Raw genomic sequence first — 22341 nt, 5'->3', positions numbered from 1 at the left:
GGTGCGGGAGGCGGATGGCTAGGCACGACTGCAGGTGCAGGCGGCCAAGCCGCAGACAGGTGCAGCGGTCAGCGACCGGCGGGCAAGGATTATCGGGCCGCCGATTTGGCCCGCGAGCCGTCAGGTCGTGCATCAGGTGGGCTTGGGCTAAGATTTTTGGCATAATATGAACCAAGTGTTGCGATCCCACTACAACCAAGCTCTATGAAGCGGACGTCTCTCTAGTGTAACCGTGGTGCTTTTCTTTTCTTCTTTTTGAGAAACAATCTCTCTTTTCTTCGTAGCCATGATCCCATTGCATGCATCCAAGTAGTGCAGCTGCAAAATTGGAACATTGACACGTCAATTGGGAAATTTTGAGTCATCAGGAAAATAGTCAAGGAGCTCTCTTCTTCTTCTCCATGTGCATCGGCCGGGCTGTAGTGCCAAATCCACCGCTGGCAGGCGATAAGCTTCTATACATTTAGCTATGGCGAACGTCCAAGGTCCAACTGACATACAAATGTGGCAATGCGCGTAACCTTCTCATTGCAAAAATGGCAGCCGCGCGTGATCCTCTGTTGGCTTGCTGCAGCCGCGCACACCACAGTGCACTGGCACTAGCTTGCTCTGCCGCTTCAAATCACTTCCTCCTCGTATCTCTTTCCACTGCTGTGCTCTCCCTCTATTTTCCTCTGATCCTCTCAAAGCATCTCGTCTGTGAGGCGCGCATGACCGCGTGAGGCATGGCCAGTAGCGAATCTAGAGAGAAAATTTAAAGGAGCTAGACAAATATATGAATAGTTAATTTCAATCTCAAATTTTCAACAGTACCAACTATTTATTATACATTGGTTTTATTTTTTTAGGGCGACGGTGGTGGCGACATGGCCTTCTCCCAGCGGGGGAGACCATACGTCTGTTCGTCGTGTCAATGCCGCTGCGGCGGCTCGTCCACCGGTCGCGACGCCACTATCGGCGTCATCGCGGCGGTCGACGGTGACGATGCTCACGGCCTACATCCACAAGCTCCACCGCCTCTCCCGCACCTTCTTCACCATTCGGGTAGAGGAGCAGAGGAGGGGGGCTCCTATACATCTTATGGAAGGTAGATAAGCCTTTCATCTTTAAAGCCCATTTAGCCCAATTAGTTGCTGCAAATAAGTTCAACATTTCAACAAAATCACCTCAATATTTTTCATAAATATGTTCAATATTTAACTTCGAATTGTTGAAACTATAGATACGGAATGTTGAAACTGGAGTCACAGAATGTTGAAAAATACTAAAATTGAAAGTTGAACAGGCACCTCTTCTCCGGCGATCGGAGCGCCATCTTCTCCGGCGCCGGCGCGGGCGGTGCGCGGAGCAGGGCAGCGCGCAGCTGCGGGACAGCGGGCAGCGCGCAGCGTGCGGCGGCGGGACAGCTCCTGGGGGCGCGGGCGACGGGCGGCGCGCGCGGCGGGGCAGCTCCCGGGGGCGTGGGCGACGGCGGCGCGCGGCGGCGGGGCAGTGCGCTGGGGCGCGAGCGGCGGTGGCGTACGGGGTGCGGGCGGCGGCCGTGTGGCGTGAGGAGAGGGCGCGACGCGAGGCACGGGCGGGCGCAGTGCAGCACGAGCAGATGGCGGCGGGTGGGGGAGAGAGAAGGTTAAGAGAGAGAGGAGTTAGGATTTGAGATGGATCCAAGGGTTATGATTGTTTGCACGAATCTTAAATAGTGAAAAATGAGGAAGAAAAAATCTTCCGAAAGATACATAGGATTCACGGTAGAGGAGGGAGCAGGGGGGCCAGATCGCTGGCGCCGGCCCGCGATGGGGCTCGCCGGCTCTGGTGGGGGTTGCCGTCGGGCGTCGGCCGTAAAGAGCCTGCTCGTCAGGGCCCGAATCTTGGTAGGAGTAGCAATAGCGCGGGCCGAGGTGGGCACCTCCTCTCCTGGGCCGGTGGCGCGTGGTGGCCTGGAGGCTGGAGGGTGGAAGGAGACGGGACCCCGATTAGGAGGGCGAGAGGTCGGAACCCAGAGGGTGCGGGCGTGTGCTATATCGGTAATTTTGGGTATCCGAGGCCTAGAATCGAATAAACTAATATTATATTAGGTATTTCGGTTCATTTTTTTGGTATTTCAGTTCGATTCTTGATTAATTATGCCAGATTGATATAAAAAAAATCAAGTGTTGTCAATGAGCCACAAAAGGCTCATTCATATTGGCCTCAAGGGGCCCATCATCCAAACTCGCCTCGTAGGGAGCAAAATTATATAATAAGTATTAAGGATCTGATTATTTTACTACTAAAATTTGCCATGCTAAAATGTGGGCATGCCATAACTTTTGGCATTTATTTGGTTAGAATCCAAATAGTAATTTCACCTTCTAAACTTGCTAACTTTTTGGTAAAAATGCCAATTACATTTACAAGGCTACTGTTTTACGATGATTTCATAGATTACTTCAATCGCACGATGGCGGATAAGCGGGATAGCTTCAACATCGGCGATCTGGCGTGGGTCTTCTTCATGGGACACCTCTGAAATTACCGCACAATAAATTAACAAAACCTAAAGTTATTTTGCATTCCCCTTTTAACTTACATACTACTGTACCGACATGGACATGAATTTGGAAGCCTGATGACGCTGTTTGGCTTCCTGGATTAGTATCGACAATTCTTTGTCGCCCGGCCGATGAGGGTCGGGACTCGGGAGTACTAGAAAGGCCCGCGGCTTTGCCGCTTGGTGCCTGTATTTTGCGTTGTAGGTTTGTAGTTCACGGGGATTTTAGTTTATGCATATAATTATTATGGTATATTTTGAATTTTTTATTATCATGACGCTATCATTTTGGTAGCATATTATTATGGGTATTGTGATATTTCTTTTGCTATATATATTGTGCTGAAAGAAGGGGTAATATTATTTATTAGGGAGGTGGAGCACAATTGGCCAGAAGTTTAGTGTATTTGTGAAATGAGGAGATTTGGACTTTTAATCATGTGACAATTGATAGATGTTATGGTATTTTTTGAGAAAGTAGTGATTATATTAAAATATGCCACATTGTTTTGGAGGTAGCATGAGAAGGCATAGAAAAACAGTGGTACGATATTACATTTTTAGCAAATTAAGATCTTATGTTGAACGAATTATGAAAACACTTTAAATTTAAATTTTGTTGGGTAGCAAAGCTTTAGATTTTGAAATTCAGAGCAAGTTTGTATTGAACATTTTTTAAAATTTGAAGATGTTTTGGTGTCAAGGTATAACTAATCGCATGTAAGCATTTGTGCAAACTAATTGCGAAAGCATTTTGAATTTTAAAATTTGTTCTATAATAAAATTGTACTTTTCTTGTTCCTGAAAATACATGGTAACTTGGTAAGCTTTTGTTGCAATAACCATTAAGTAGTACTGAAATTGAAGCTATGGAAATTGCATAGCACCACATATAGTAATCATAGTTTTTGTTTTGACATCAGGAATTTCATTCATTTACCAGGAGCAATCGTTACAATCAGACTTGAGGTAGCACTGCACACAGGAGTAATCATAGTTGTGGGATCGAATCCTAGGCAAGTATATTAACCCATGTTCTTTTTGTCTCTTAGGCTATAATCGAGAGAAATTTCCCTTTGATGTGCAATTGTACAAACCAGGTTTATATATGTAAGTAACGTGAAACTGAAATGAGAATGCAGCTAAATGCATCAATGATAAGGCATATTATTTAGTCTTCCAATATGATTAATAATTGCGTGCTGCGGAGATTAACAATGCTAGCTAATTGACTCATCAGGAGAGGAGAGAGCAGCTGCGAGTTCTTGCAGGGCCATCACATTCTCTTTCTGTTACCTTCCTCATTACTCGTCCACTCTAAAACATTAGCATCTAATGTTTTATGGTTGTCTCGAGGAGAGGAGAGAGCAGCTGACTCTGCACTCGTAGACTGTGTTGCCCAAATTTGTCTCAGATTGGTCGGTGGGAGGGGTATTGAGCATTGATGCTTTGTTTGACAGCAAGCAAGTTGATACAGACTATATTTTGGAAGTGCAGGGTTGTGCATCAAAGTGACATAGTTGCAGGTGTAGAGATGCGCCGGAGCATCACAGGCTGCTCGGTGGGAGGAGCAGAGCGCCATGTCTGGCAAGCAGCGGGGATTAGGCAGGGAGCAGACGACGCGGCGACCCAGTCGGACACCCTTTTGACGGGGGGTGGCGGCGCGTGCCTGATGGCGCGGCTGGGCATGCGTGCGGTCGGACCAAGCTGCTCGGCGTACGCGCCTGTCGGAGCGGCCAGGCAGAGGGCGCGGCCGGGCGGAGGGGCTCGCCGCCGTGTCGGCCGGCGGAGCCAGCCCAGTACTCTGCGACTGCCTGAATTGGCCGAGCGGATGGAGTTCCCCGGCGCAGGCGGCCGTCAGAGCAGCTAGGCGGAGCGGCGCGGCATCGTCGGCGGGCGGAGCGTCCAGTGGCATGCTGGCTGCCCCTTAGGATAACCGCTCCGATCGCGAGTTTGCGACGGCGGCGAGGACGGGAAGAAGCAGCACGATAATAAAGCCCTGTCTTGTGGCTGGAATATCCCGGAAACTTCACCAAGACTTCAGAAGTGCACGTATATAGGAGCCACGTTGATGTGTTTGATGACGTTCGTTTTTCATCCAACGCTAAAGAGAAAAGTAGATGACGTGGCTCTATGAGAGGCTCCGGTTTGGTGCAAGAATCGTGTTTAGAGAATAGAAACTCGGCGCGGCGTTGCCGCGCCCAGTTTGATTAGGCCATTCTAGACCTATGAATCTCTGATACGTCGGTGTTTGGAGTGTATTCGAGGTGTTAATATATATACAAGAGGTAAGGTGAGTGTTTTTTTGTTCTTTGGAGTGTATTCGAGGTATTAATATATATAAGAGGTCCAACTGAAATCCACAATAATTGGCGATCTTCTCAATCCCCAATTTTCTAAAGATTAGAAATGACTACATGCCTTCAAAAGATCATGCACTAACTTGAGCCAAAGAAGATGACAAAACAGCTAGAATCCATTAGATGATTTTTTTCCACTTTATGAACATCATGTCATGCAGGGTGCTTTATGAAATCAGAAAACACAAAACCTTAAGAGCGTGTTTCATGTGGTGAGCCACTTGCATTTATCTTTAGTATACCTTTTATGCATATTAGGAGGTAAAATGGTAAAAATTACAAGGGTAACATTAAGTGAATGTTGAAAGTATCAATTTGAGGTAAAATAGCCAATGCAACATATCTTTTGAATTTGATCAAATAAAGCAAGCTGCTATATGGCTTTGAATTGCAACCTGTATTATGAATTTACAGGAGATCAAGCACCACATGATCATTACTGTAATATTTATATCGGTAGTTGCAAATGAGTATTTCTATGTAGTCTCTCTCTCTCTCAACTACTTTTGCCATGGGACATAACCTGATCAACTGCTTTTAGTTAGAACCTCGAAATGCTCATTGTGGTGGAGTAACCAAGTTTGGTATTTTTACTGTCAGTAGATTCCTGAAATCTTCCAAAAAATAAAGCAAAGAGAAGTGAGAAGAGCATACTTTTAAGATCTGTTCAGAAGTCAATGTCTGCCGAACTGTGCAAGATTCTAACCTTCTCTTGCCAACCAAAGCTGCTTATATAATACAGCTGCTTATAGATCATCTAAAGACAGCAGAGGGTGCAGGTGCTCAATTTAGCATACATGTCAATGCCATGACAGGAATGGTTTATCACTTCACTCCAACACAGAACCAATCAAGAACTGGATGGCTGATCTTTTTACAGTAGCCCTTAGCTGAGGAATAAAGACCAGGACGTTGTATTCAAGTAATCGATGAGCATAGTAAAAAAAAGAACTCTGGTTATAACAAAAGTTATTGTCGAAATCGAGTTTGCTAAAGTGGCTGCTGTAGCTATAGCATTTTTGACAAATATAGGGAATGTGTAGATATGACAGAAGCAAAGTTGTCTTAAGATGTGTTCCTTCTTTATTTGTTATGGCTTTGATAAGCAAAGAGTACTTGTAGGTTTACGTTATGTACTATCCTATAAGTTGATTTCTATTTGCTGCTCTCATCAGTTAGATGCCCTTGTCAGCCGCATATATGGACACATTCATTCTTGTTTATGCAGAACTCTGAACATGATTATTTGGTCAGTAATAGAAACAATTGCATAGGCAAATATGATTTTTATAAGAAAGGTATGTTGTACTGTAAAGTTTTGGTGATTACTATTTGTACTACTCAGTTTGAATGCATACCTGATAAATAAGATTGTAGCCCCCAATTTTAAGCTGTTTAGGACAACAAAAATGACTCCAGCTTTTAGATATCTCTTTGGCTGGTGTAAGGAACATCAAGTCAATAAAATTTTAAATAGGATAGACCAAAGATCAATTACCTCTTATATGATTGAAAAGCTAAATTTTGTACAAGATCTGAGCATTCGATATCACTGTTATCATTTTCCTATGGAATTTCCAGGTTGTGCACACAACAAAAAGGATGGAGAACTGATTTTACATGTGTAGTAACTGGGAGGGAGATTGAAAGCAAAGGAATGTAATCTATGTACAAGGAGCAAAAATCAATCAACATATGTGGAAAGGAAAGGATATTTGCTTACCGCCTGAAGAAACTTGTATCTGTCTCACTTCCTTCGTGGTCACTCATGGAGATTTGAGATTGAGATTGTTGTTGTTTTTCGAGCGTCTTGCTTCTTCACGGCCACAAATGCTGAAATCACGTCATCCCAAGGTATTCACTACGCGGGCAAGTTCGCAGCGATCTGCAGCAGAAGGTTTTCGCCGCCGCTGCCGCCTCTGCGCTCCAACACGAGTGCCGTTACAACAGCAATAGCTACGGCGACGAGCAGAAGCGCCGCGAGTCCGCCGGCCAAGCAAAACCGCCTCCGCCGCGCCTCAGCATGCAGCCTCCGGGCCTCCCGCAACTCAGCCTCCACCGCGCCCACGTCGCCCGCGGCAGCCGCGGCGCGCCCTGGGCCTCCACCAGCGCCTTGTCCAGGAACACTTGCTGCAGCTCTAGGAGGCCGCGCTCCACCTCCCTCGCCGCCTCTTGCTGCTCCTCCGCCACCGCAACCGCCGGGGCGGACAGTAGCACCGCATCAAAATTGTCGGCGTTGGCGAGGAGGCACGTCCCCGGAGACGGCGAGGTGCCGAAGGTCCTGGACGCCCCCGGTGGATGGCAACACGGGTGGAGGAGAGCAATACAGGCTGAGGGCGCGAGGTGGGGGATGAGGCGTCGGCCGCCTCGCCGCTCTCGCGAAGGGTCGAGAAGCCAGGCCCCAGGGGCGGCGCGGCCCTCCCCTGCTCCTTCGGATTCCCCTCCCCGGCGGTCTCCCGCGGCGGCCTCGCGCGGCGGCGGCGGCGGCGGCGGCGGATCCAGGGCGGCGGCGCGCCTTCGAGGCGGAGGAGGAGCGGGCCTCGCGGCGGAGCGGGGGCCCCACACGCGCCTCCTCCTCTTGGTAGCCATGGGCGGCGCGGCCCTCACCTGCTCCCTCAGATCGTCGCGCGGTGGCCATGGCGGCGGCGGCCCGCTGCACCGGGCGCGGCCCTCCCCTGCTGCGGCCGTGAGCTGCGGCAGTGGAGGAGGTGGAGGAGTAGGGGCGGAGCGGAGGCGGGAGCGGTCGAGCTGCCGCACGGCGGCGGAGCGCTCGGCGGCGGCGGGCCTCCTCCCTCGTCCTCGTTCCCCCTCCCTCGCCTGGAGCCCGCCGCTCGCCTCCCTCCTCCCTACTCGCTCCTCCCTCCTCCCTCCTCCGTCCACGGCTGGATCCGGCGTGGGCCATGCGCGCGGCGGTGGAGGCCATGGCGTGGCGGCGGGAGGCGCGGCCTGCGGCGGTGGTCGGCGCATGCGGGGGGGCGACCGCGAGGAGCCGGCCGCGGGGAGGAGGTGCTCGGCCGGCCGCGGGCCGTTGGTCGCCGGATCGACGGCCATGATTTTTTTCGCTGACGTGGCATGACGTCGTGCTAGGAAATGACACCGGAATGGCCACGATTTTTTTTTCGCTGACGTGGCATGACGTCGTGCTAGGAAATGACACCGGAATCGTGTTTTAGAGATTCGAGCGACCTCCCTCCAAAAAAAAAAACAGACAGACACTCCCTCACCAGCAAGGGTCCACACGACCACACTCATGGAGACCGCGTTCTTCTCCGCCGCCTCCCTCTTCCACGGCGCCGACGACAGCGACGACGGCCGAGGTACGACCAGAAAGTCAACCCCCCCCCCCCCTCGCCGCCTTCCCCTCCCCGTCTCCCACCGCGCCTCCTAAGTCCTAACGGCTGGTGTTATCTCTTCCGCGCGACTCAAGATGAGATGGAGGTCGACGGCAAGGGGAAGGAGGAGGCGTTGGAGTATGTGGAGAGAGCGCACGAATTCCCTGGCATGGTAAGGTTTCATGACCCTTGCCTCATAGTCCCGCGTCTGCAGAATCGATGCTTCTCTGAAATAGGGAGGGCCCGGAATTTGAACTATTACTTAGGTTATCCAAAAGGCAGTAGCTATGATCCAGTTCAGTGATTCTCTAGTGGTTAAACTTTACTGATGGCGCACATGAGAATTGTTGCTTCAAACACAGCAAAGTAGAAAAATGAATAAAAAAGTAAAATGGTGGCTAATTTAGGACGAGCCATAAGCATTGTATGGATCTTATATGGACAGGTAGAGCTTGATTTTTGCTGCTACATCATTAGTTACACATTTTTTGGGTCGTCCCAATTGATTTTTCAAATTGTGCGAACAATTTAGCATACTTCTGAAGAGCGTATGGATATGTTGCCAAGGTATTTTTCCATGCACTGGAGTTCATGTTGCAGCATAAAAAAATCCACATATTGTGTATGGATGTGTTGCTGTATTTTTCCATGCACTGGAGTTCATGTTCCTGCATCACCGGATCCACATAATTATAAAAACAACGTCACTGGCTGGCCATTTATGTTCTTTACCAAAGGCTGCTCGACCTGTAATCTATTATTTTGCAAGATTTAAGGCTACATTTAATTGCGCCACTCGCTTCTGCTTTTCTGCAGCTGCTTGGGCAGGCTGCACAGCGAAACCGCTCGGCTGCAGCTGCTTGACATGCCACTGCCTAGCCTACTGCTGCCCAGCTGCAGCTATTGGACAATGGATATTGTGCTCGCAGGCTGCGGCTGCAGCAGCTGGCTGCAGCTGCCGGCTTGCTGCTGCAGCTAGGCAGCCAGCACTACTAGGCATTCTTGATCTCAGTGTTATTTGTTATTGCAACCCTACAAACGATACCGAATTCATATTTATCTTTTTCTTCAAATTTCCAAATATGACAATACAGAAACTCAGCGTAAGGGAATTCTCAGCTCATGAGGTTAACGCAAACTTGCTGTGGCCTGGGACATTTTCATTTGCTGCTTGGCTGGTTAAGAACCAGTTGATTTTGGATGGACAACGGGTCTTGGAATTGGGAAGGTATGTATGCCATGTATTTTACCCTTGTTTCCTGACCAATTCGATGATAATGACCACTACACGCAGTAAGAGTGGACTCGATAAATAATTCAGGATATCTAATGACCTTTTCATAGCTTTTTCTTGTTTTCTGTTAGCACTGAGGCACACTCTGTGCTTTTATCATGCTGTCAGAAGTTAGAAATCACTGTTTACCATGTGAAGCAATCAGAAATTACTAGGCTACTTGGTTGAATTACGTGACTCTGGGTCTTCAGTATCCTGTTGTTATAATGATTTGGTGCTGTAGTAAGCAAAAAGCTTTATTTTTTGTCTCCTTAGTCGAATGTTGTCACAAGAACATGATGGCATTTTCTTCAGCTTGTCTATGTTGTTGATCATTAGTTTCTCTTATAATGCTTAGTGGGACGGGAGCTCTGGCGATCTTTTTGAGGAAGTCATTTGGGGTGGATATCACAACATCTGATTATGATGACAAGGACATTGAAGAGAATATTGCTTACAACTGCAAAGCTAATAAGTTGGATGTGCTACCTCATATCAGACGTGAGTTTTTGACCATTTCAAACAAAAATTAGGCACTTGTAGTTTTTCTTTTTGCTAAATATGCCCCTTAGGTGCAAGCAGGGCAGTAGGACACTTGAAAGTGGATAACTGTTCTCTAACACTTCCATTTAACCCTCAGACACATGGGGAGATCCATTTCCAGCTTCTAGACCAGATTGGGACATTGTTATTGCTAGTGATATTCTACTCTGTAAGTGTATATCTTAGGCCTCCATCTCGTAATGATGTATTATCGTGAATGGAATGCCCTAACACAATATATGCACTTGTTGCATTCAGATGTTAAACAGTATGACAACCTGGTAAAGACAGTATACTTTCTTTTAAAAGAATACAAGAAGTCAGGTGAGAAGTCAGGCTGCAGCACCATCACAGACAAATCAGGTAGTTGTTCCAAATTTCATTTGTTTTTACTCATCCGGCATGTGAGAATATCTTGTGCTATGTTTCCTCTTCTTTTTTTTCTTTTTTTTTTTGACAAGAGTGCTATGATTCCTTGATTGGCAGGAACACAAGTACCTGCAAAATCTCCTGTGTTTCTGATTAGCTGGCGCAGAAGAATCGGCAAGGACCAATTGCTTTTCTTCAAACGATGTGAGAATGCGGGCCTTGAAGTGCGTGATTTGGGTGATCTTGCTTACCTCGTCAGAATTAAGAGCTGAAAAAAATGAGGAAATTGCACTCTCCTCTAAGTTGTTACGAAAGGCACTGCGGGGGCGGGGGGGGGGGGGGGGCGCCTGCCTGGACAGTTTTTGGAAAGGAAACGTGTGGATTTTGAGTAGGTTTTTGCTGGAGTGATTTTGCTCGAATTTTCCGTTGTTAGAATTGTTCACTGGAAGGACCTCACTTGTGCTGAGTCTTGTTGAGCTGTACTGCTGCTGTATTTTTGAAACTCTGAGATGGAGCACGTTGCAAGATGTGCAGAGATCTACCCAATGTAACTCGCGTCTTTCTTGGCAAGATGAGGAAAGAGTGCGCCCATGTGGTGCCATGTGTTTGTGAAACATATATGCATTGCTGCTACTGATCAGTTGTGTTGCTGCCCTGGTGTGATTTCGTCCTGCTGCACCTTTTTTTCTTAAAAAAAATCATGGGTGTCAGGTGTGTAACTCCCAACACATCAGCATCAGTATATTTGGTGGCTGTTGGCGGGTGCTGATTTGGTGCGAGAAATGCCACAACCAGCCAAACAGAGTATTGATTTGCTGTGAGAGAAAATATTGCTGGTGGCTGATGGCTGGTGATGATTCGATATGAGAGAAAAACATTGTTACTGGTTGCCAGCAGAACAGAGTTTTGGGAACGCAAAACCAAAGCAAGAAAAAACTACTCTAATTTGGGATTGGTTTGTCAGTGTCCGTCGGCGCGCACTGAAATATAATAGCTTCTTCATTCCAACATCAAAACGTTCCTCTTTTGTTACATTACATGTACGATCCAACGGCCGGCAGCCGCTCACCATGCCATGACATGCACTGTACGTGTTTACACTTCGACACGTACTAGCTAGCTAGAGAAAAAGGTGGTAACAACTCGTCTCAAGCCTAAAGGACAACGAATACAAGTTAATTACACAACACTTTCACACGTGTATGTGCAGGGCCGGACGTGCGCGCGCTACAGCTTAGGCGTTGCCGGTGACGATCCGGGCGGCGTGGAACTGGTCGCACGCGAAGCTCATCATCTGCGCCCTGCCCAGCACCACCTCCTCTTTCGGCGGATCGTTCAGGAACGCCCAGCTGCTACGAGTCCACCTGCCAATGCAAGTATCGTTCGTGAATCATCAGTGCGTGTGCACCGCGTGCAACTTGAAACCACTCGTACGTATACGTACCAGCCGCGGCTCGTGCTGGAGGTATCGTCGTCGTCGTCGGCGGCGGCGGCGGCGGCGGCGTTCCCGTGGAAGAAGCAGCCCTTGCCGCGGGCGGTCGTCGCCGGTGACGACGGCTCGCTAGCGGGATACAAGCACCGGGCGTGCTGGCCGGCGGCGCACGGCGAGGGCAGGTCGTCGCTCCTCATCCCGCCGCGCAGCGGAGGCATGGACCTCATCGCCTTCAGTTGCCTGGCGGCGAGCGGGATCGTCGTCTCCTGCTGCCATCCATCATTAAAAGCATTGTATTTTAATTTAAACCTGACGAACTGAGTTGATACTCCTATAATATAGCAGAGCAGGGCAGCTGCCGTCCGGTACCGCGCCGGGGGAGCCGGCGAGCGGGGAGCCGCCGGGCGACGCCTCGCCGTTCTCCGCCGGCCTCCCGCCGTGCTTCCTCCAGAACGCCTCCACCTCGTCGTTGGTCAGCGACCGGTTCCTCATCAGACGAACTGCGCGCGCACCATGGACGTGTACGTGAAGATCGTCAGTCAAGTCGTGAGGAGACAGCACTTAGGCATCAAAAGAGGAAAATATTGCAAGTCCTACCTTCCTTGTCACTCAGTACTGACGAGCTCCAGCCAGACATCAGAGAACCCATCTCTTCTACTCGTTATCGATCGATCGACGACCCTATATATGGCCTATGCTATCGAACAACTAATAACTCTCTTGTATCGTCTCTCCCCTGGCCTGGAAGAAAGAGCAAGTGTGCGAGGAATGATCAATAATTTTGCTGAACACTCTCTCAGCTGATGGCCATTTTATAGACGAACCAGCAGCTGAAAATTTTACTGTTTATTCTTTCAAGTTTACTGTTCGATCGATCGACCAGTATGCGCAGCTACCTGCTTTGTCCGATCCAAGCCTCATATGAAACTCCCACCAACAACCCTTATCTGCTTTGTTCGAATGCTTTGTCCCTCCCTCGCACAGCTTATCTGTTCCCCAAGCAAGCATGCATACAGCTACCTGTCGATGAAGCACACGCGTCGCTGGCCGGAGTCGCCAGTGCGCGCATGCGCGAGCGCCCCATGCCAGTGTGTCCTCGATAGGCATCTTCCGCCAAAGGCGCTGGTGCAATGCACTGCACTGCTCCTCGTCCTTATCAGCAAGCTCATCTCCCATTTTTTATCGGTGCGAGCTCATCTCCTTCTCCTTGTCAGCATACGGCGGCAGCAGGCAGTCGAGTCTCAGTTGCTGCAGGCCGAAATACGGGCCGTTTCTCACGCGGCCGGATCGCTTCAAATGGGCCTGGCCCAGAAAAGACTTATGCCTCTCCCCAGCCACCAGCATTATTTTTATTTATTTTGTTTCTCTTTTGTCTCCAGTTTGATCAGGCCCGGCCCTGAGGGGGTCGAGCGGTGCGGCCGCCCCGGGCCCGGATACGCAGACAGTAGAGAGTGCGTGGACGCCGCGACCAGGCCAAGTTCTGAGCCAATAATAACCGCAGATTAACACGTAGCATCTCCCTGGCAGCGTGTTCTGAGTCCACGTACTGCCGCAGCTCGGTTGCCAATAATCACCGTGTTCGGCAGGCTGGAGCTGGAGGTTGGAGCTGGAGTGGTGTGAGAGAAAAATACTGTTACCTGACTAGTGGTTGGAGGCTAGAGCTGGAGGAACGTGAGATAAAAACACTGTAGCGCTGGAGGCTGAGCCTCCAGCCGAACACGGTGATTGAAGTTTGATATGTTCCCTTTATAAAATGGCTTATCAGTATCAGAATACTCGCGTTCATTGCAGCTAGTAAATGATAATCATCAGTTCATTGTAGTACATGGGTTAGCGATAGAATCTATTCATTGGACTGCAAGTTCTCCGTGATAGTAAGTAAACTTTCCTCCTTGTGTTCGTCTAGTACTCTTAGGCTTTCAGCTACTTTCCAATTACTTCTTTTTTTTAAAAAAAAATAGCAACTTCATCGCATTCAATAGCATATTCAAAACGGTTTGATATGAATATTTATATTAAGGGCCCTAAAATTTAGTTTCGCCCCGGTCCACTAACATCTCAGGACCGGGCCTGAGTTTGATCCGATTTTTGGCTTGTAACAGTTCATGGAACATTCGCCATGTTACCACCGATCAACCCACCATCCACGACGAAATTTCTGCGCAAGAAAGGAGGAGACCCAATGAAGGAGAAGATGCCATTATGCCGTACAAAAGTACCCTGAGAAAAATAGGGCAAAAGCGGCAGGCGTTGCAGGCGCCGAGGGGAAGACGACGGGGACCCACGAGGCGAATACGGAATATCCCCCGGCCGGCCCCACCCGACAGCGACCCAACACCCAATCATCCCATCCGTGCCCCTCCCTCCACTTGCCTCCTCTTCTTCTTCCCCTCGCCGTCCTCTTCCTCCCATCGCTAAACATTCCTCCACTCCCACCCGAGGAGGGAGAGAGAGAGAGAGGGAGATGAGGGGGTGGTAGAGGTAAGAGATTCCACTCCTCTGATAAGGAGGAATTCGTGGGGGTGAGGGGGAGATAGAGTGAGTCCTCCGCGGATGAAGTTCGGGAAGGATTTCCGGAACCACCTGGAGGAGACGCTGCCGGCGTGGAGGGACAAGTACCTCGCCTACAAGGCCCTCAAGAAGCTCATCAAGAACCTGCGGGCCCCCGAGCCCGCCGCCCCTCCTCTCCCTCCGCCGCCCGTCGCCGAGGGACCCGGGGATGGGGCCGGCCAGGGGAACGTCGCGCTGGGGAACTGGTTCGCCAGCATCCTCGACATGGAGCTCCACAAGCTCAACGAGTTCTACATGGAGAGGGAGGAGTGGTACGTCATCCGCCTCCAGGTGCGCGCCCTTCTCCTTGCCCTCGCCCACCCATCTCTCGGCGATCCTGGTCGATGCAGGCCACCCGATTGATGTTGGAGTGATTCCCGATCCCCAGTTGATCTATTGATCTCGGCATGTGCAGTCGGGTTATGTACTGATATGTTATCTCTGGTAGTTCAGTATGTGCACGGGCATTTTGAATTGAACTAATGATAAGGACGATTGCTAAGAGATAATAGAGTATCATGCCTCCAATCCTTGCTTTTTGCCTTGGAGGAGGGGCCAGTTCATGATTAATTGTGGTTAGAAAACTTGTCTTAGTCTAATTTTCATAGCTTTGTCGCACATCTCTTTTGTTTATGACTTCGTTCTGAACAAAATGGATTGCCATTACCCTTCTTTATGGAAGATGCTTTACTGCTGTGTGCTGCTGTATGCACTTAACAACGGGTCAAATATGCTACTTCAAATCTAATTCTACAGTCATAGTGCAGGTAATGGCCTTAGAATCTAATCTTTGCACAGGGTCAATCACTTTGGGCATGTTAGCTAAAGTCAATACATAAATACTGACCGCAATGACCCACACAATTTTTGCAATGATGTGAGCATGACTGGATAATGTTCCTTATTTTCTCCATGATGAGAGATATATTCCTCGTGCCTTTCGAGTCCAATCTAAGATTGCATGGATTTCAAGGTGCGGAAGTGTTGTGGTATAAGAGTAGCACACTCAATCAGCAATTGTGTCTGTGCATTGAAGTGAAATGAATTTCTTTTTTTGGGTTTACTAGAACATCATTGATGACCAGATTTGTCATGTAGATACTGAAATAGCCCCTTAATTGAACTAAGTTTACTATGAAGAGCTGTTTACTCATGTAGACAGCAACTGCACCCGGTATTGCAAAATACTTGCATGAGGAACTATATTTACAACTTCATTTTGGGTTGATCACCCAGACAAGGTGGACATAGCTTAGACTGTTTAATATGAGGCTGATCTTCTATTTCCTCCAAAACTTGTGATCTTGTGTACGCTGAATGTTGACGTACCTAAAAAGTCTCTTCAGGCATGATCAGTATTTGAAACTCTCAAACTCTACCTGAAAGTATCTATGTATCTATGTCCTTGTGCTGCGCTGCTGTCATGGGGCTTCATCCTTGCCATATATTGTCTGGTGCTGGATACATTAAGAAATAAAACGTTGACAGTGACAGATGGCTGTACCTCTAGATCTAAGAATATGTTAACGCCTTAAAATGGAAGATTATCATAACGTGGTTAGGCAGCCAAGTCATCCAGATTTGTCCTTTATCACCTTATTCATCAGTTAGTTTGCTTGTCTTTAGCACTTCCTTGAGTTGGAGCTGCCGTTCTAACCCTTGGTGACCTTGTTTCTCGAAGGTGCTTAAGGAGAGGATTGAGCGCGTCAAAGCTAAGAAGAATGATGCTTTTACATCCAGGAGTGAATTTACTGAAGAGATGCTAGAGATACGCAAGGACTTTGTGATCATACACGGCGAAATGATTCTTCTGCAAACCTACAGCTCCCTAAATTTTGCTGGTGAGCACCTCAAACTAAGTTGGCAATCTGCAGTATTTGTATAGTAGTGTCTAGCTTCTAGTGTGTCTTATATGCTGTAATTGCAGGACTAGTGAAGATACTGAAGAAGTATGACAAGAGAACAGGCGGTTTGCTTAGCCTGCCTTTCACTCAGCGTGTTCGTCACCAGCCATTTTTCACAACCGAACCTTTAACAAGGCTTGTTCGAGAATGCGAGGCTAATCTTGAACTCCTTTTCCCGGTCGAAGCAGAAGTTCTTGAGCCTAGTTCATCTTCAAATCTGGAAAGGCATGCTGTGGCTAAGCGTGATCCAACATTGTCTGGTGACGTGGAAGCCTCAGATGTGTACCGAAGCACACTCGCAGCAATGAAAGCGATACAAGGCCTTCGGAGAGCCAGCTCTACTTACAACCCCCTATCTCTGTCTAGGTTCTTCAATGGTGAGGATGGCGAAGCTTGTTCTGGTGCCATCACTTCTGAGAGTTCGTTATCAGATTCCTCAACAGACTCCCAGATTCAGGATGATGGAAAGGATGATAAAGAGGTGCAGTCAAGTTCAAGTAAGCAGAATGTTGCTCAAAGGGAACATAATGCAAATGGCGAGCCACGGAATGAATAATGAGTCTTTTCACGCACAGTTCAATAACCGTTGATAAGTGTAAATGTTAATAATCTGGATGTTTAACCCTCTTTGAAGTGTTGACATGCACAAGATTTTCTGATGGTGCCGTTTCCTTTTCTTCATTTTCTTTTCAAGGGTTGAAGTCATGAAAGGTAGTGTTTTTCCATGTCAATTGCCATAAGAATCTGTGTAGTGCAATTTAAGTTTTGAAGCTGTAGGCAGAAAGCATGTAAGTTGCTAGCAGACATTTTGGTTGACACTTAATAGAGCTATTACTTCCCAATCACTTAATAGAAGCACAAAGTCCCAACTAAGTACATTACCCTCATTAAGGATATGTACAAGGATGCGACGATGTTTGTCTGGACATGTGATGGCAACACCACTGACTTTCCTATTAACATAGGCCTACACCAGGGGGTCAGCATTGAGCTCTTATTTATTTGTTTTAGTGATGGATGAGGTCACAAGGGATATACAAGGTGAGATCCCTTGGTGTATGCTCTTTGCTGATGATGTGGTGCTAGTTGACGAGAGTAGGGCAGGGGTTAATAGGAAGTTAGAGCTGTGGAGACGCACGTTAGAGTCGAAAGGGTTCAAACTTAGTAGGACCAAGATCGAGTACATGATGTGCGATTTCAGCGCGACTAGGCATGAGGGGGGAGACGTTAGTCTAGATGGGCAAGTGGTGGTCCAGAAGGATATTTTTCGGTATTTAGGATCGGTGCTACAAAAGGATGGCGACATTGATGAAGATGTTAGGCATAGAATTTCAGCTGGCTGGTTAAAATGGCGGCAAGCTTCTGGCATCCTTTGTGACAAGAGGGTGCCACAAAAGCTAAAAGGCAAATTCTATAGGACAGCAATTCGTCCGGCGATGTTATACGGTGCTGAATGTTGGCCTACAAAAAGGCGACATGTGCAGCAACTGAGTGTAGCAGAGATGCGGATGTTGCGGTGGTTTTGCGGGCACACAAGGACGGATAGAGTCCGGAACGAAGTTATTCGGGATAGGGTCGGGGTGGCACCAATTGAGGAGAAACTTACTCAGCATCGGCTGAGATGGTTTGGACATGTCCAACGAAGGCCTCCTGTGGTGCCGGTGCGTAATGGGGTTCTTGAGCGGGTCGATAATGTAAAGAGGGGTAGAGGTAGACTTAAACTGACGTGGGATGAGTTGGTTAAGAGAGACCTTAAGGATTGGAATATCTCTAAAGAGATAGCTTTGGATAGGAGCGCTTGGAGACTGGCTATCAATGTGCCTGAACCTTGAACTTATTTCTTTCGGGTTTCATCTCTAGCCTACCCTAACTTGCTTGGGAAAAAAGGCTATGTTGTTGTTGTTGGGAGGGGGACAAGGCAAAGGGTTTTATTTATCATGCTTTTTGTTGTGTTGTAAAGCTGTAAGCAGAAAGCAGGCCATTAGCAATTTAGCATAAAGAAATCTGCCAAATATCTCGATTGATTAATTTACTCGTGCACAGAATAAGCCATATTACATAAGGCAGCCAATGAGAAATGTTCCATCAGAAATGCAGAGTATATTCAGTATGGACTTCATTTGTGTCACTTCAGTTTATCTTCAGCTCACAACATTACAGTTAGTAAAGAGCGGGGCGAGAAGCCATGTGGCAGCAGCTGCTGACATGAATAAGCCCCTTAAATGGGGAAAAATCAGAAGCAAGTAATACACACATTTTTACAATGTTAACTATGCCGAGCCTTCAACAAAAATCACGATTTTCCCCAAATGCCACCCTACAAATAGCCCCTCGTCAAGGTTGATCATTGTTTTCTTACATCAGTGATTGCAGGAACCTTGGCTGGGTAGTTAGACAAATCCACATCGAGCAAGTCTGTGAGGTCATACAGCCCTCCAGGAGGATCGACTTTGTCCTTGATCGGGGTTGTCATTGTTTCTTCCTGATCTGCCTTGTTTGATGAGACGCTTGATGTCACTGGACTATTTGAAGCTACCACAGTGATGCCAGCTAACTCTACACCCTGCCCACTTGGCACTGTGCTCCCTGAGGGATACTTTGTTTGTGCATTGTCTCCCTCATTGTGATTGTAGAGCACATACTCGTTATATGTAGGAGCAAACTGCATGAGAATAGCATTTGGTCAGACAATAAATGCTACCATGCATTAGGTACCAGGGTATGAAAGTCCTAGTTACCTGGTGAACAGTGTCATGGTAAAAATCATTGAACTTCAAAGCATGAAGAAGGCTTTCTCTGAAACCACCGGCAGGGCGGGCATTGGGACCTGCATATTCCTTGTAGGGGAAGGCAAATAAGTGCCCAATGGCTGCTATGAGCATCTCAACACACAATACAAAGTTCTGGAGATCAGCGGCCTTATCAGCATTCTTGATAAGTCGAGATTTTGCAGCAAGGAAAACCAGGACACCCTGTAAGAAAAAGCTTCAAATTATTGCATGGATAACACCTCCAATCATTTTTTTTTGTTTCGATGAAACAGGAGGGGTATGCCCCTACTGGTTATATATTATAAGAGAATAAGTTTACATATAAAAATTTCTTAGTAAATACACTGCAAAGTGCAAACAGAGATACAGTTGTAAATTTATTTTGGACAACAGGTGGCCGATTGAAGTACCATGTACTTTACCTGCCAATATGTGAGAAACACAACCGATTTGATCATTATGAATTTTGGGACAGGATTATATGGCCGAAGTAGATCCCTGCATGCCGCATAGAACAATGCGAGGGCATATAATGCCATCGAGTATGAGATTGTATATATGATAGTTATGTACAGATAGGATTGGTTGACACTGAAGTTTCCATCCTTGTATTTTCCTTTCGCGTAAAGTATGAAGGTGATAACAACCAAAATAGGCTTGAGAATTACAAACTGCAAGCAGCCTTGTTTGCATCTTCGTATAAAACGCCTGTTCAAGATCATCAGATTTTTTTTCAGACAGCACTCACATGATAACAAAGGCAAAAATATATTCACAAAACTTAATCACCTATAATTGTGCAATGGCACAGAAAAGCATAAAAACTGTTATGATAATTACTAATATGCACCAAGGAAACTTACGCACCCATCGAGAGGTATAGCTGGATAACAACAAGTCATCAGAATCCATGACGGTTTCAGAGTTCGTCCACTCAAACTCACCACAACAGCACCAGGACCTCCCACCCATGCCAAGCAGAGTGAGAGGAAATTGTAGATGACCCAAGCATCATAGCTGAAAGAACATGAGATATGACATTTCAGAAGACACATTTTTGCCATTATTAGTTGAAGACGTACTTCTGTAACTGCAGAAAAAGCCAATAGAATACAAACTCACATATAAATATAAAGGTAAGCAACGGCTAAAATCTGCACAATTTTAAACCACAAGCTCAGCAAGAATCTAGCCTATAGGTTGACATATGAAGACACACTTAGTATCATATTAGATTAGAAGCATTAAATGAATTTACTATCAAATTATGCGTGTGAAGATCGTTTTGCAATTTTACAGAGAGAAATCATTTTGTTACATTTGCTCCACCTCGTTTTCATTTATGTTGATGTTGCTCAATGCTCATAGAAAGATAATGAGTAGACAGAAGCGTGAGTAATCTTTGTCAGTTATGAATTTATGATGCCTACTCCGATGGGATCAGATCAATCTCTGAACAAATTGGATGCATGCGAACTTATTCACAAAGCATACTGGATACCCGTTTACTAGAGATGGTCAAAGATTATCAAGCCTGCTAACCATATTTATAGTGCAGATTACCGAAACCCATCAGCAGTTCAGAGACAGTGATATGTTGACAGCGCATATGAATTGGATAGCATGCTTCTGCTAGTTCTTATCTTTTTGCTAGTTGCCTACAAATAGGTGGAATCATGGAATAGAATATTACATGTCTCAACAGGAAGCAAAAGTACAAGCCATTAATCGCCACACTGAACTAAATAATCCATATGAAATGAGAAAAGAGGTCTGGCATGCAAGTAGGACTTACATCTCTCGAATAGAATTAAAATATATCGCGTTTGCAGGGAGGATAAGGGAAAGGAATGACATAACAGCATATACCTGCAGAACATTGAACGCCTTTTTGGTTAATATACTGAAATATGCAAAGATATAAAGAGAGCTTGTAAACATAAACGAAGGGACACAAGGGTGGGATGCAAATGGACGAATACATGACCAAGTGTTCATATTTTCCAAACTAGAAGTTGTAGGAGTTCTACCAAATAATTACTCTCATAGCTGCACAGAAAATTCATTTACTGATCCCAACCACTAGTGAATCTAAACACACTATCCATATCCTCTAACCAAAACCCTCTAATGCTCAAACAACAGAAATAATTTGCCCCGGAAGCACCCACATTCCTATCAGAACTCGGTGTACAATTAATGAACTCATACTCAGGGCAAAACCGCAAGCTCCAGAGCCACAATGAATTCAATTGCATACATCAAAGAAAACCAGGGCAAAATCGCATAAAGCTCCACACATGGGGCACAAAGCTGCAGTAAATTTATTAGTGGGTACTTCAATTTCCAAATACAGCCTGGCTTTCACGGGTAACTCGCCTGAAAAGACACTTTAGACACCGACTGAAACCTAATAGCATAAACAAACCCAATCGCATATTCGCGTGGGCAAGCAACGAACTCCTGCAAAGTCACCTAAAACGGGTCTTATCCCAGCTAATAACTTCGACGCGCCCTCAAATTTAAGAAAAAAAAGGAATTTTTTCGCGAAAGCGGCGATAGATCTGGCATGGGGGGAGCTGAGCAAAAAGGGTTAGGTATAAGCGCCGGACGGGGAGCATTACCGGGACCATGAAGATCATGCGGACGATGAATCGCTGGTAGATTGGCTCGGCGTAGTGGAGGAGGTGGCGGTAGATGTGCACGAGCGCGAGCACGGTGGCCGCCGCGGCGCACACCAGCGCCGCGGCCGTGTACGCCGCCGACGCCCACTCCATCGGGGCCCCGAGGCGCGGCCGCCACCAGCCCTCCCTCCTCCTCCCTGTACCACCCCCGGCGGCGCGAGCGCGGCAGCTAGGCGAGGCGGGGGCGGGGCCAGTCAGAGGGAGGAGGCGAAGGCCGCGTCGCGTCGGGTGCTCTGGCCTCTGGCCCGGCTGGGTGCGGGTGGTTGGGTTGGGGAAGAGGAAAGAGAGAGGGGTTCACAGTCAGCGTTAAAAGCATCGGTTCTCGCGTCTGGATTTCCGCTTAATTTTTTGATCTGTAAAATTTCTGGAGATTTGGAGTGGACCGATGTTCGAGAAGGCAGGGAGGACGAAGATTAAAAATTGTTTCTGCTTTCTTCTCCTCCTCTCCTCAAACTCAAGCGTGGAATCGAATCAACTATCAACCGTCTGCCCTCCTCCTGTGGGATGCACGCAATCTAGCTGGAATTCGCACGAATTTGTACAGAATTTCAGTGCGGTTGGCTAACCGAGGCAACGTAATCGGATGATTACCCGGC

At 47.3% G+C, this 22341-nt stretch overlaps 5 protein-coding genes across 14 annotated transcripts; 2 read left to right on the top strand and 3 right to left on the bottom strand.

Annotated features, from left to right (window-relative positions):
- Positions 1-5238: 5238 nt before the first annotated feature.
- On the bottom strand, positions 5239-7938 carry LOC120649225 (formin-like protein 5). Of its 8 annotated transcripts, none has more exons than XM_039925964.1 (4): positions 6386-7938; positions 6246-6278; positions 5594-5777; positions 5239-5501 (listed from the first exon to the last, which is right to left on the bottom strand). In XM_039925964.1, the coding sequence occupies exon 1, from the start codon at positions 7936-7938 to the stop codon at positions 6844-6846; it is 1095 nt and encodes a 364-aa protein (XP_039781898.1). In that variant the 3' UTR covers positions 5239-5501; positions 5594-5777; positions 6246-6278; positions 6386-6843. The 8 variants fall into 8 exon arrangements, with proteins under 8 accessions (XP_039781898.1, XP_039781900.1, XP_039781897.1 ...); XM_039925966.1 differs by having other exon boundaries at positions 6246-6325; positions 6611-7938; XM_039925963.1 differs by having other exon boundaries at positions 6246-7938.
- Positions 7939-7987: 49 nt separating this feature from the next.
- LOC120649226 (protein N-terminal and lysine N-methyltransferase efm7-like) lies at positions 7988-11020 on the top strand. 2 transcript variants are annotated; one of them, XM_039925968.1, is made up of 7 exons: positions 7988-8204; positions 8315-8391; positions 9314-9447; positions 9851-9993; positions 10133-10204; positions 10294-10398; positions 10522-11020. In XM_039925968.1, exons 1-7 carry the CDS (start codon positions 8138-8140, stop codon positions 10674-10676), a joined length of 753 nt encoding a protein of 250 aa, XP_039781902.1. In that variant the 5' UTR covers positions 7988-8137; the 3' UTR covers positions 10677-11020. The 2 variants fall into 2 exon arrangements, with proteins under 2 accessions (XP_039781902.1, XP_039781903.1); XM_039925969.1 differs by having other exon boundaries at positions 8033-8204; positions 9036-9447.
- Positions 11021-11385: 365 nt separating this feature from the next.
- On the bottom strand, positions 11386-12740 carry LOC120648459. 2 transcript variants are annotated; one of them, XM_039925238.1, is made up of 4 exons: positions 12434-12740; positions 12206-12336; positions 11849-12105; positions 11386-11768 (listed from the first exon to the last, which is right to left on the bottom strand). In XM_039925238.1, exons 1-4 carry the CDS (start codon positions 12483-12485, stop codon positions 11639-11641), a joined length of 570 nt encoding a protein of 189 aa, XP_039781172.1. In that variant the 5' UTR covers positions 12486-12740; the 3' UTR covers positions 11386-11638. The 2 variants fall into 2 exon arrangements, with proteins under 2 accessions (XP_039781172.1, XP_039781173.1); XM_039925239.1 differs by having other exon boundaries at positions 11849-12102.
- Positions 12741-14271: 1531 nt separating this feature from the next.
- LOC120649224 (SPX domain-containing protein 4-like) lies at positions 14272-17135 on the top strand. Its single transcript, XM_039925958.1, has 4 exons — positions 14272-14286; positions 14321-14677; positions 16068-16227; positions 16314-17135. The coding sequence occupies exons 2-4, from the start codon at positions 14390-14392 to the stop codon at positions 16844-16846; spliced, it is 981 nt and encodes a 326-aa protein (XP_039781892.1). The 5' UTR covers positions 14272-14286; positions 14321-14389; the 3' UTR covers positions 16847-17135.
- Positions 17136-18368: 1233 nt separating this feature from the next.
- Positions 18369-22028, bottom strand: LOC120649223 (transmembrane protein 184A-like). Its single transcript, XM_039925957.1, has 6 exons — positions 21686-22028; positions 20857-20930; positions 19929-20078; positions 19484-19769; positions 19029-19262; positions 18369-18952 (listed from the first exon to the last, which is right to left on the bottom strand). Exons 1-6 carry the CDS (start codon positions 21836-21838, stop codon positions 18635-18637), a joined length of 1215 nt encoding a protein of 404 aa, XP_039781891.1. The 5' UTR covers positions 21839-22028; the 3' UTR covers positions 18369-18634.
- Between the last annotated feature and the right edge of the window lie 313 nt (positions 22029-22341).

This window comes from Panicum virgatum, chromosome 9K (genome assembly GCF_016808335.1).
Source record: "Panicum virgatum strain AP13 chromosome 9K, P.virgatum_v5, whole genome shotgun sequence".
NCBI lineage: Eukaryota > Viridiplantae > Streptophyta > Magnoliopsida > Poales > Poaceae > Panicum > Panicum virgatum.
Note: the sequence above shows the minus strand (reverse complement) of the source record. Positions and strands in the feature narration are given on the sequence as shown.

Coding starts and splice junctions, on each gene's coding strand:
- LOC120649223 (XM_039925957.1), bottom strand. CDS start 21,838: ATGGAGTGGGCGTCGGCGGCGTACACGGCCGCGGCGCTGGTGTGCGCC. Junction 20,931..21,685: donor GCATGATCTTCATGGTCCCG/GTAATGCTCCCC, acceptor AATGTTCTGCAG/GTATATGCTGTTATGTCATT. Junction 19,263..19,483: donor TGTTTCTCACATATTGGCAG/GTAAAGTACATG, acceptor TTTTTCTTACAG/GGTGTCCTGGTTTTCCTTGC.
- LOC120649226 (XM_039925968.1), top strand. CDS start 8,138: ATGGAGACCGCGTTCTTCTCCGCCGCCTCCCTCTTCCACGGCGCCGAC. Junction 8,205..8,314: donor CGACAGCGACGACGGCCGAG/GTACGACCAGAA, acceptor GCGCGACTCAAG/ATGAGATGGAGGTCGACGGC. Junction 10,205..10,293: donor TGCTAGTGATATTCTACTCT/GTAAGTGTATAT, acceptor TGTTGCATTCAG/ATGTTAAACAGTATGACAAC.
- LOC120649224 (XM_039925958.1), top strand. CDS start 14,390: ATGAAGTTCGGGAAGGATTTCCGGAACCACCTGGAGGAGACGCTGCCG. Junction 14,678..16,067: donor GGTACGTCATCCGCCTCCAG/GTGCGCGCCCTT, acceptor TGTTTCTCGAAG/GTGCTTAAGGAGAGGATTGA. Junction 16,228..16,313: donor CAGCTCCCTAAATTTTGCTG/GTGAGCACCTCA, acceptor CTGTAATTGCAG/GACTAGTGAAGATACTGAAG.
- LOC120648459 (XM_039925238.1), bottom strand. CDS start 12,485: ATGGGTTCTCTGATGTCTGGCTGGAGCTCGTCAGTACTGAGTGACAAG. Junction 12,106..12,205: donor TCGCCGGCTCCCCCGGCGCG/GTACCGGACGGC, acceptor GATGGATGGCAG/CAGGAGACGACGATCCCGCT. Junction 11,769..11,848: donor TCCAGCACGAGCCGCGGCTG/GTACGTATACGT, acceptor TTGCATTGGCAG/GTGGACTCGTAGCAGCTGGG.
- LOC120649225 (XM_039925959.1), bottom strand. CDS start 7,938: ATGGCCGTCGATCCGGCGACCAACGGCCCGCGGCCGGCCGAGCACCTC.